Raw genomic sequence first — 13,281 nt, 5'->3', positions numbered from 1 at the left:
TGCATGGTTCTCTGGAAGCCAAATCCCACCTCTTATAGAATCCTTTCAAGGAGGAGGCAAATGTTTAAGCCCTCTGCACAGTGTTTCACTGCCCAGGTGGGACACCATAGGTTCCTCTGCATTCTAGGGCTCTACAGCCATGCCCTGAAACAGAGTATCTGTTGCCATCATATTGCCTACCAAAATGGGGGTGGGGGGAGCTGTCTCAGGTTCCATCTGCTCATCTGTTTTTCTCCATCCCACAAAATCTGTTCCTTCTCAAACTCTCCTCCATCTGGCCTAACAATCTTCATGTAGAGATTACTTCACTCCAGGGAAACCATGTCACCAAGAGATGCCAGAAACATGTCTATCCCCCCTTCTTGTCCACCCTCACCCCTGACTTTCAATAAGCCTTGGAGGATAAACAGATGATGATGACGATGATGATGATGATGATGCCCACAACAACCTGTGGCCTCTTTACCTTACCAGAATGTTCTGTCAAGTACACATCCCCTTTATCCGATAAGACACTTTCCTCTAGTTCCCCTCTGCCCAGGATGGCCTATTTCCACCCCTCAACAAAACTCAGGAAGATGAGTCAACACAGACAGTACAGAGTATCGAGAAGAGAGGTGAGGGGTGGTGGAGGCTGCTTCTCACTGCACCACAGACTGTGTGAGCACTGCTGACTCTCTAGTTCATCCATGAAGCTTTCTAGCCTGCTCCTTTCATCCCAGGGGATCCGAGATTATTATAAACCACCTACCACTCCAAAGAGGCTGAGAACACACAGCACATTTCTCAGGAAGATGGCACACTTTTTCTATCAATTGTTTTCAGACTCTCTCCCTCTCTCCCTTTCTCTCTCCCTCTCCCCCCACTCCCCGTGTGTGTAGATGTGTTTGACAGGGGGGAGGGGGACAGAGAGATGGGGGAGAGAACTAGAAAAGGTATTCATAAGGTGATTATCAGGGAAAAGTGAATGCCTCTCATAAAAAGACAATGGAGGGTTAGGAAGAATAAAGTCCCCAAGTCTTCTAGGACACAGAACCAAGAAGGAGACAACGGATTCTCGAGTGACAGCTCACGCTCAGGACAGATCCCCTCTCTAGGCTGATTTTTAATGTTGTTTGATGTTTACTCAGAAAATGGTCATTTGAGAAAATCAGCTGAGAAGTTTTCCCTCCAGTTTGCCCACCAGAGCATCGGCCCATCTCCCATGGAGCCAACTCACCCTACTCTTCTGGCAAGAGACAGCCCTCTTTGTCCACAGATATGAGTTAAAAGGCAACTACAGTCACTACAGAGACACAAATACATACAAATCCAAACAAAACCAAAGAAAGGCCTCTTCTGAAGGAAGAGCCACATAGGCTTCATGGTGAACTCCTTTGAGTTAAAAAAATGATTTGGTTTTAGAAAAAAAATCTACATATATATATATATATATATATATATATATATATATATATATAAAACCATTCACATCTATAATGTAAAGTCATTGTTATAAATACATACTTTCCTTATGGCATTTTCTTTTCTATTTTTGAAATGTTAAACATAAAACTAAACAACCCTTTCACATTTTAGAATCTATTTTGTTTTAAAAGATTCAGGTTTCTTACAACAAATTTGAGCTTTCTTTTTAATCTTTACCAGATGTTGTTTATACTACAAGCAATTTTTTTCAGTACCCCATAATGCAATTATTGTTTAATTAGTGATAAATCTGTCATTCTTGGGCTTAAAACCTTAACAAGTACCAAATGTCCTCTTATGTTGTAAGTTTACATGAGGTCTCAGTGTCAAGCAGAGAAGGGGGGTAGGGTGGGGTGTAAGTTACGGGATGCCCAGCTTTGCACACTGGACAAATACCTCCAGGTCTAGTCCCCGTATGTCTATGCTCAAAAGCAGTTTCTTGGGCCCCACTGCTCCTCAACCTGGCCTCTGAATAGGAGGAACTGCCATGGTCCACTATTTCTTGTGGTCTGTGATCCTTCTCCCATTCATCTCCCAGGAGCTACAAAGCCTGGAAGCCCATGAGTGAAGATTACCCTGCGCCCTGGGCTTTTCATTGGAGACAATGCTGGAGTGTCTGGTGCCCCCCTGAGGTTAACACTGGAAAGTGCAGTCCAGACCAAAGCCCCACCACACTTACTTGTCTAGTTGACCAAGACTAAGCCATCCACTCCAGCTCTGGTTTAATTGCATGTACCACATTAGAGTTCAGGCAAGAAGTACACTAATGAAAATGCGGGGAAAGAAAATGCTAAAACATTAGAGAAACAAATCCAACAATGTTGAGGACAGGAGTTAATTCTTTGGCTGTATTTTAGCAATGGGATTTTTCAGGGAAGTTTTCTCCTTGTGAAGCTGCGGCGACTGCCCTCTTAAGAATGAGGACACTTCCTGGCCAACAGGAGGAACACACTGAGCTGTCTGAAGCTGGAATAGACAAAGACACTTTTTACTGAGCTACCAACTCTTCCAGGGAACAGTTTTTAACTTAAGACCCTGCCTCCTGCCTCCCATGCAAGTACTCTTTGGGGTAGCTCTCCCAGGCCCAACTGTGGTGGCTGCCAGCAGGCAGATCAGCCCATGAAGGAGTGCAAGGGAGGGCATGGGAACCAGGGTGCTCCTGGCTCTGGCACGTAGCACAGTGTAGCAGCCAAGCACAGGCCACCCCACCACCCAGCTGGCCCTTTTCACTCAAATAGAGAACCCAAACAATAGCCTTCTGGGCTCCACACACAGAACTATAACAGGAAAACAGCCTTCTTGATACAAGCTCAGCCTGGGCATGGAGCACAGTGCCAAAAGGGAGGCATAATTAGCAAGTGGCTTTCAATACTTCTCCTGATGTCAATTTTTAAGGTCAGGTCTGAGGTTAAGGATTATGGTGTCCTGGTGACTGCTCTGTCAAAGGAAACACAAGACCGTCTGTTTTGGAACTTTTAGTCTGCATAGTAAATGACAAACTGGGGTTAATACCCTGATCTATTTGGGGCCACCAACTGTGGCAGGCAGCCATGATATTGGGGACAATCTCAGGTTGAGATTCAAAGATTGAACCTTAAACACAAACCGGTTTGGGAATGTATTTTTATTTCACAGATCTCACACATGTGCCTGCACACACATCTTGTTTGGAATTAAGGTGACTTCTGACTAGTCTCTTATCTTATTCATTCATTGTCTTAACGGAAACTGCCATACCTCTGATGTCTCTAAAAGGCAGAAGGACATTCAGGGAGATCATTACACTTTGTACAACTCTTTTATCTTTTGTTTTTGCTACATTTGGGTAACTATAGAATTTCCAGAACTCATTCTGGATAGTCCCAAGAGATGGGAATATAATTAACAGTGCTCCACACAAAACACAAGTTATGTAGACCATCACACTTTAATTACTGTCAGAATCCAGCACTAATGCAATTGGCATCAGGTTTCCTAGGCAGCAAAGTGCAGCAGTCTAGCTGGGTCTTAAAGATCTGATACTGCACATGGCCCTGTCAATGCTGGAAGATGCTGCGCTGCGATAAATGAATCAGATGATGCAATTAGGAAGCAGGTTCTTCAGGTTACCCCTGTAATCACTCAACCAGGTCACGGCTTATTCTACCCTGCTGGGCTCGAAGGCTCTCTGGGCTCAGGATGGCAGAGGAGAACTGCCTAAGCCAATCAGGGGCTTCCAGCTTGTTGTCTGTATTGTAATTATCTCCATGAACCTCACGGCATAGAGAGGTCACATCCTGGCAATGCCACAATAAATTAGACCAAATAACACCCCCTTAAATCCCTCCCTCAACCATAATAAAAGCTCTGAAGCTCCCACACATGATCCTGATAAACTGCTACTAAGCTGTGTGACAAGGAAGTGACAGCCAACTACCAACCCAGACTGAGGTCCCCATAATACAGTGTCTGTGGGAGGGGCCCCTTCCTGTGTTCTCTGAAGGATGGCTTAGGCTGAAAGCATCAGCTAACAGATGCAGACAAGCATCAGAGAAGAACCAGTAACACCAACAGACAGTCAGGCAGTCCATGGGACCGGGAGGCTTTCCACTGAGGGGAAAGGATGACGAAGAAAAGGACAAGCAACCTGGGAGGAAAGGACCCAGGGTCTTCATCTGGCACTGAAAGCAAAACAGACCAGAGACGAAGTAACTCCCATCACAGTGTGCACACTTAATTTAGAAATAGAGACATTTACAAGACAGGGTAATTTACTACCTTAAATCTGGAAGGGGCTGTCCAGGGGCTTCTAGATGATCTACAGAGTCTATTAAGAAAGTTGCACTCTTATTTTTAGCCTTAATAATCTATATAATGCTTTTGAAAATTGTAAGAAGTAGCAATCATGCATACAAATGCACATACATATTCAAGGGAGGGAGAGAGAGGGAAGGGGAGAGGGAGGGAGGGAGGGAGAGAAAGAGAGAGGGAGGGAGGGAGGGAGAAAGGGGAAGGGGGGATTCAAGCAAGTGGTGCCCTTACAGTCCTCAATCTGAAAAAGAAGATGTCAATGATGCAGGCAGCCAGGCAGCCTCAGCACCTTCCTCAGCCTAGCCAATGACCAGGGCAGATACATGCTCTCCCATTTTCCTGGCACTGAGTTGAGACATCGCTATCCTGCACTACTATGGGAACTTGCCTGCACTAGGTACCCCAGGATCCAAGAGGCACTGGCAGCACTGAAGAGGTTATTGAGGTCCTCGAAGACAGCAGCACTGCACCTGTAATGTTGTGCTATTAGCCACACTATAATCCTTAACATTACATGTAAGTTCTACTTTTTTTTTTTTTTTTTTTGGATATTTTTCTTTTTCGAGACAGGGTTTCTCTATATAGCCCTGGCTGTCCTGGAACTAACTCTGTAGACCAGGCTGGCCTCGAACTCAGAAATCTGCCTGCCTCTGCCTCTTGCCTCTTGCCTCCTGCCTCCTGCCTTCTCCTGCCTCCTGCCTCCTGCCTCCTGCCTCCTGCCTCCTGCCTCCTGCCTCCTGCCTCCTGCCTCCTGCCTCCTGCCTCCTGCCTCCTGCCTCCTGCCTCCTGCCTCCTGCCTCCTGCCTCCTGCCTCTGCCTCTACCTCCCTAGTGCTGGGATTAAAGGCACGTGCCACCACTGCCCGGCTAAGTTCTACTTCTAATAGGACCCACCTGACTGTTCTGACAGCACCAGTGGCTAGATCCCTGCCTGAATGGATAAACCCTTTAAAACACTGAAGACTTTACCCAAATCTAGGTCTGTTACTTCTGGAGCAGGGGTTGGCAGTTTTCTCTCTGGACACTGGCTGGCTTTCCTTTCCTTTCCTTTCCTTTTTTCTTTCTTTTTTTCTTTTTCTTGGTTTTCTGAGACAGGGTTTCTCTGTGTAGCCTTGGCTGTCCTAGAACTCACTCTGTAGACCAGGCTGGCTTCGAACTCAGAAACCCTCCTGCCTCTGCCTCCCAAGTGCTAGAATTAAAGGCGTGCGCCACCACTGCCTGGCTCTGGTTGGTTTCTAACAAGCACTCTGAACACACTAAATATCTTTCATATTTTTAATGGGGTCTTGCTATGTTGTCCAAACTGTTTTTAACTACATTTTATTTATGGGGAGAGGGAAGACATATTAGAGCATGTGTGGAGGTCGAAGGACAACTTGTGGTAGTTGGTTCTCTTCTTCCACAATGTAGCTCCTGGGGATTGAACTCACATTGTCAGGCATGCACCTTTACCCACTGAGACATCTTGCCCACGCAAGCAGATTGGTTTTAAATGAGGCTCAACTGCCCCTCCCATGTGTGCCTTAGAGGAGCTGAAACAAGTCAGTGCACCACTCTGCTCAGTTGACTGCTTTACACACACAGGCACACACACACACACACACACAGAGGCACACACACACACAGGCACACACACACACATGCACTCACATGCTTTTTCCTATTCCTCTTTTGTGTATCTTGCAAGAAACCAGTTTACCTGAAAGCTACTCATATCTCGGTTAGCCTGTCACTGGACTAAATGATAACAGGCTCTGCCTTCCCTGGGGGGGGGGGGGGGAGGACTCAGGGTGAAACTGTCACCAGGTATTGGGTAACAGGTCATATTGGCAGATGTGACGTTTAATTTTTTGGTATTTCTTTTCCTTTGGGACAGTGGTCTTTATCTCTGTTTCCACAGAACCTCACTAACCCCATGGGAGGCAGACACTCTGACCTGCCAGGCCCTGACCTCTGCCTGGAAGCCTAGCCACTGGTGCCAAGACTCTTGAAGGAGTCTTAGGCTCTTCAAAGAAGTTGGGGCCTCTGTATGAAGAAGATTCACCAAGAAAAAAACTTAGACAAGTCTTCACTGATTTTGTTGCTTTAAGCATTTTTCGGCACTTGTTCGTTTCTGTTGAATACTTTCTCCTCATGAAGAGTTGTAAGTTCGCTCTCTAAGTTTGTACTAACTGGTTTCTTCTCTCCCTTGTCTGCAAGATCTTCAATTTTAAGCATCTGTTCCTCGAAATGAAAACAGTATTTTTAAAAAGCCTATTCTGCGTCCCTGGCCTCTTCAGGTCCCCCTGCAAACTGCACTCTATAAATGCCACAGGTGAGGACATGGGCCTCTCTCCTCCTGTGAAATGGGACAGAGTGGTGGAGCAGGGCAAATGCAGGAAAGCAAATGATGGGTCTCCTTAGCGGTGGGAGGTGGGGCATACCAACACACACACAGAGACAGGAGCTAGGGCACTTCTGATCACAGAAAAGCCCTCGGGCATTGGACACTTCTAACAAGACAGAAATGATGAAGTTTAAAGATCCTGAATCTGTTCACACTTGATAACTTAAGATGTTATTCTTAGCAATTCCTCTAAGGATTTTTTTTTTTTTTTTTTGTCACCAAAGCCCGACACGTACCAGGAATGACTCTCTTATACAGCACTCCATCCTTCTCAGGCAAATTATCTTGCTGGAGAAAAGCTTTTCAAAAAGATGCAGTGTTGCTTTTTCAAGACTGGGGAGATGCCGAAACCAGAGGCTGACCACAGAGGACGTGGGTAGAACAATTTTTTCCCTTTGAGCAAGAAATAAGCAGAAGGTTAAACAGAAATAGATTCCTGCAAAAAAGAAAATAAGCCATGTTCAAATGGAAATCACTAATCAAGTGTGTCAAGTTTCTCACCACGGCTTGACAGCAATCAATATTTACGCACCTATTTGCAAAATACTATGTTAGTCACCCGCCTAAGATCTTACATGAATGGAGGCTCCTTCCAAACCTATAAGCACATACATAGTGAATAAAGGGAAAGAGGAAAGTGAGTTGAACAAAAGCCCTGTGATGCCCACAAAGTATGGTCATGAAGTTAAAAATGTTATGTCTAAAATGTTTGAAGGAGTCAAGTACACTAAGACCTACCCTGAATCTATAGCACTAAAGACATTACCTGGCCATCAGAGCCTCCATTTACTATCTATTAAACAATAGTGGCTGGAAGGCTTTGATGTGCTAACACCTATAATGCAGAGCAGAGACTACCCTGTGAATACTCAGTAACTTAAATGCAAATCTCCTGCATCACGGGCCTCATGTTAGAGCCCAACCATGTCATGTAGCTTTATTTCTGCCTTCTGCCTTTTGTGTGCAGTGTAAATGTGTGTGACAGTGTGGTAAAAGTGTGTGTATTTCTGTGCACAAGTGTATGCTGCGGCCACAAGATGGCATGACATCTTTTCCTCTATCATTCTCTACCTTTACTCCTTTGAGGCAGGGTCTCTTCCTGAAACTATAGTGCATGGTTGTTTTTTCTTCCTTTTGGCTAGGCTGGCAGCCAGCTAGCACAGCAATTCTCCTGCCTCCATGTACTCACTTCCTCACCCTCACACACAAACACTCACTGCTGGGGTTACAGGCATGTAGAAGAGAACTCCCAACTTGGAACTTGGGTGAGGGCATGCCTGGGTAGGAGTACTGCTCCGTATGTCACTGGCACCCACGCCTCCTCAATCTTAGTGTAAAGGTACACCCCAGCGTGTGTGGGACAAGCACATAGTCATAAACAGGGACCCCTCTGACTTTCAAAGTCTATCCTAACTCACATGTCACAGTCATCTTATGTGGCCAGCTGGTGTTAGTCATCTATGCTCCCAGGAGCTAATTGTACTCACACACTTCTCTCATCAACTGTAGACATGTTTTTTAAGCCAATCACCTCTCCATCTCTCTGGACACCACACTGATATCTACTGCTTCAATCTAGCTCTGAGGCCAACTACCCATGGTCAGTGCACCCATCAGTTAAAGGCTGATCCACAGAGTATGATTCTTCTGGTTAAAAACACCTTCCCATGATCCTCTCTTCAGGTGTAACAATTTTAAAAGCAGCTCAGAATTCACAACCATCTGTTCATTATAAAAAGAATGGCCAAATGAAAAAGACCTACAAGACACAGTGGGTGATGGGCCTGGAGTTTCTAAGCCCTCTCCAGGTACGCCATTCTCCCATCATCTTTGTATTCATCAACCTGGATGCTCATCAAGCCCCGTGGTTTGGCTGATGCATTATTGGCCACTGGAAAATGCACCCAATTCTGGTAGTCACAAGTCTGGTTGCTCTGGGGCTAGCACATGAAGCTCTCTAGGGGACAACAAGACTCATGCCTTATCCTAAACTTACATATAGCTGAAAAGGGTCTAACATACCAAAGATCCATCCATTACCTCTATCACTCAGGGAATCTCAAAAGCTTTAGAAGCTTGGACAAAGACCACACATATATTTCTTACTCTGTCATAACCTCGAAGCCATGCATCCATTTCCTCTTTAATCTGCTTCAAGCACAGAGAAAGAGACATCTACATGCTGTCATCAGACTCCACAATGTTTTTGAAGCACTGGATTTGGGTTTAGTTCAGAGGACATGACACACTCAGTTTTTAACATGCCATAGATTAATCAAAGAACCTTAGCAGTCCTCCCACCTCTGAAAGATTTCAGGCAATCGGCACCTTGCAGATGCTGGGAAAAGACTCCCAAGGATGAATTTTTTTAAAGAGTTAGGTCCTACATTTAGGTCAAGAAATTAAAAGGTTCCTCTAGGTTATCTAAACCACGAAGGGGAACCACCATGAGTTGTTTAGAGGAAACAGACTGCCCATTTCTGGAAATGTGTGATTGTATTTGGAAACCAAGGCCAAAGATGCCCAGCCCATTATAAAACACAGGAATCCCACTGTGTGCTGTGGTAAGCAGTCAAGAAGCTAAACACAGGGCAAGGATACTTTGGTCAAAGAAAGCTGGGGTTTCTAGAAGGCCACACAACCCATGTGGGAAACTGTTCAAGCTGGGAGGGGTGCAGGGTGTGGAGCCACAATCTGCATGGCTCACTGAGTCAGCCTCCTTTGTGGGCATGTGGCGGAAAGCATCCATGGAAAGGTCCCAGCTGATGAGGCTGCTGGGTTAGCTTGCTGGTCTGAAGCTGTTGGAATTGGACATGCTGAGGACCACCCAGCATTTCTGGACAGTCTGTTCCTTGTGGATTAGTAGACATAACTTTCCAAACCAAATAAACTTTATTAGTTGCTGAGGTAGAACGCTCTAACATAAGAGAAATGAGAGCAAGGGTGGGCGGGCAGACCCTGGGTCCTTGGACACCTCGCCTTGGCTCCTGGCTCATAATGTCTGAAACTGCTATTGGGGTTTACAAAAGATGCCAAAGGCATTCTGCTTTAATCACTGTCCAAGAAGAAAGGCTGGACACAGAGACACCCCTGCAGAAGATTCATACGGAGATGGGCCTTCCCCTGTGCTATGAAGTATGAAAGGAGAGCTGGTAGGAAACCCATTAGAACCCCAAATGACTCAACTAAACTGCAGATGACAATTAATTACTCAACAGTCATGACTAACATGGCAGATTTCTCAGAAAATTCAGACGTACTGGGTAAACTGTGACAGAAGGATTGAAGAAGATAAAAAAATGACTTCTTAATTTTTCATGGTCATTTATGGATGTTTTTCGTCTGTGTATGAGTACGTACCGTGTGTGAAGATGCCAACAGGGGCCAGAAGAGGACACCAGATCCCCTGGACTGGGCTGCAGTTATATAGTTGTGAACTTCCCAACATGGATGCTGGGAACTAAAACTCAGGTTCGCTGAAAGAGTACTTGTGTGCTCTTAGCTCTTGCCAGCTCGCCAGTTCCTGACCTCAGATTTTAACCATGAAAATTATGCTTCAATGTTTCACTTTGTTTATTTGGTTGGTTGGTTTTATACCAGATAGGGTCTGGTATAGCCCAGGTTGGCCTTCATTTCTGGCAATCCTCCTGTGTCAATCTCCTGAGTGCTGGGATACAAATGTGAGCTACCACATATAATTCTTGTTTTGACTTGTTTTTTTAAAGATTTGTTTGTTTGTTTGTTTATATGAGTACACTGTAGCTGTCTTCAGACACACCAGAAGAGGGCATCAGATCCCATTACAGAAGGTTATGAGCCACCATGTGGTTGCTGGGAAGTGAACTCAGGACCTCTAGAAGAGCAGTCTATGCTCTTAACTGCTGAGCCATCTCTCCAGCCCTTGTTTTAACCTTTTTTTTAAAAAAAACATTAAACAACTTAGTCTTCTCTGGATGATCTGCTTTCATAGAAAATGATGCATTTATTGTTTATAAATGTTAAGAGTTATACATGGAAAATGGAAATACTCTACCAGGTCCTCTTTTGAACCTTGTCATTTCCCAAGGGCAATGATACAATAGGACGCCTGAGAGGAAGGAAAACACCCAGGTGATAGCCAAGATTTCAAAACAAAGCAATGGCTAGCAAGTCAAGAGAAGGCTAAGATGTTGTGCACACGGAGCTGACAGCAAGCGCTGCTGGACCAGAGTGAGACTGAACAGACAGAAAGTCAGGTGTGCTCATGTAACATGCAAATACGGTAGCCCACACACTTGCTGGGGTCTTTACCCAGATAACATGGTGTATCTCTACAGAGACCAAATCACGTTTAGAGTTTATATGGAAGATAAAACAAGCAACACACCCCCACATGTACTCACACATACATACATACAAACATGCATACACGCACCCATACACAACAATTTAAACTACAAAGAAATAGAAATGAGAAGGAGCCAGCCTTATTTTATTATATATATCAGACTCTACTACTAAAAACTGTTACCAGAGTATGAATACCTAATAAGTTAGAATAGAAAGTAGCAAGGCAGGTCCATCTGAATTTAGAAGCTGGGCACGGGCTGAGAGAACTCCTAGGCTATATGGGCTGGCATATTTCACCACACCAGAGATGGCCAAATGCTCTCCAACCTGAAACTGGAGCAAGATAACCTATCATTTTAACAACGACTTTGCAAAACCAACCTTCAGATCAAAAAAAAAAAAAAAAAAGAAAAGAAAAGAAAAGAAAAAAAAAGAAAGAAAAGGGGAGGGGAGGGGAGGGGAGGGGAGGGGAGGGGAGGGGAGGGGAGGGGAGGGGAGGGGAGGGGAGGGGAGGGGAGGGGAGGGGAGGGGAGGGGAGGGGAGGGGAGGGGAGAGGAGAGGAGAGGAGAGGAGAGGAGAGGAGAGGAGAGGAGAGGAGAGGAGAGGAGAGGAGAGGAGAGGAGAGGAGAGGAGAGGAACTTATGAACCAAACAATAGTGGGCTTTGAACTCTGATTCTAACAAACTTAAAAAAAAAAAAAAATTACAAAGCAAGGGGAACCTAAATCCTGGTTAGATAAGACAATTATAAGAAACTACTAACAATTTTAGATGTTTAACATTTATTTATGTATCATTTAAGTATTTATTGTGTGTGGGCATGGGGACGCCACAGAACACATGTGGAGGTCAAAGGACAATTCAATGATTTAAATGATGTTACAGCTTATTTGTGTCTCTCTAGGTATGGCCCTGCAGATTTGGCTGGACTTGCTGCGCCAAGGTTCATCTACTGGCAGTGTTAGCCACGGACCAAAGACCTTTTCTGTGAAGCTTGGTTACTGACAATAAAAGTGCTGACTCTCAGACTCTCATGGATTCTCCTGAACCACCGTGCTAACCACAGTGCAAAAGCAACAGCAGGAGAACTGCAGCTGGGTGATCAGGGACATTGGGACATTCACTGCACCCTCACCCTTGCCTGTGCCTTCCCAGGGCAAGCTGACCTAGTCAGCAAGAGCATGGGATGAGCCTGTATAAATACACATTTGTTGTCACTCTTGAGAAGAGTTTTAGAAACTCTTCATGGTAGAAGAAAACACACCGGACACTTTGCCCCATGTCCAGCCTATGCTGTCTGCATAGAGGCAATCCCATGCCAGTGTGAGTGCTTGCCTCATGTGACACTTAGTTCCATGAACAGTGACTTGAAAGAATGACAATCTGCCAATAGTGGTTATTTATGTGGGTATACAGCACACACTTTCTCAACAACTAGCTAAATGACCAAGTCACCTTAAAGAAAAAAACAGGGGCTAGAGAGATGTCTCAGCAGTTAAGAGAAGTGACTGCTTTTCCAGAGGTCCTGAGCTCAATTCCCAGCAACCGCATGGTAGCTTACAACCATCTGTAATGGGATCCAATGCCCTCTTCTGGCGTGTCTAAGAGAGTGACAGTGTACTCATATATAATAAATAAATAAATATTTTATAAAAGAAAGAAAAAAGAAATAAACAGGTTAGAATCTGTGACCCATGATAGGCATGGGTTCATTTTATTTATTCTAAAACCATTGTGCTGACATGAACCTGTAATCCCACTGCAAAGTAGGCAGAGATAAGAGGATCCCTAGGGCATTTTATTTAAGATAACTTACTTATTATTACCACTATGAATACATGTGATGCGACGGTTCATGCATGCCATGACGCCTGTGCTAAGAGGACAACTTTTTGGAAGCCAGTTCTATCCTCCAACTGTGAGTTCACACATCCACCTAGGCTGACAGGCTTCCACCCCTGAACTATTGCCAGCTCAAATTTAAGCTTTTTTTTTTTTTTTTTTTAAGATTTATTTATTTATTATATGTAAGTACACTGTAGCTGTCTTCAGACACTCCAGAAGAGGGCACCAGATCTCGTTACGGATGGTTGTTAGCCACCATGTGGTTGCTGGGATTTGAACTCTGGACCTTTGAAAGAGCAGTCGGGTGCTCTTACCCACTGAGCCATCTCACCAGCCCCCCAAATTTAAGCTTTTAAGCAGAAATTAGAATCTTGGAAAAAATTTGGCAGCTTTACAACACTTCCTGATATGTCAACAAAGATGACAGAGAGCGTTCTTACCATATGACAAAATATGCCAGAAGATG

At 44.7% G+C, this 13,281-nt stretch overlaps 1 protein-coding gene across 5 annotated transcripts in view; it reads right to left on the bottom strand.

Annotated features, from left to right (window-relative positions):
• Fancc (FA complementation group C) overlaps positions 1–13,281 on the bottom strand; it is a 119,739-nt gene that overhangs the window by 21,909 nt on the left and 84,549 nt on the right. For all 5 annotated transcript variants that reach the window (XM_029468274.2, XM_029468271.2, XM_085831013.1 and 2 more), the window contains one exon: positions 6,879–7,035. In XM_029468274.2, coding sequence (XP_029324134.1) covers positions 6,879–7,035 — 157 coding nt within the window. The remainder of the gene's footprint in view (positions 1–6,878; positions 7,036–13,281) is intronic.

This window comes from Mus caroli, unplaced genomic scaffold, assembly GCF_978045245.1.
Source record: "Mus caroli unplaced genomic scaffold, Mus_caroli_1 scaffold_15, whole genome shotgun sequence".
NCBI lineage: Eukaryota > Metazoa > Chordata > Mammalia > Rodentia > Muridae > Mus > Mus caroli.
Note: the sequence above shows the minus strand (reverse complement) of the source record. Positions and strands in the feature narration are given on the sequence as shown.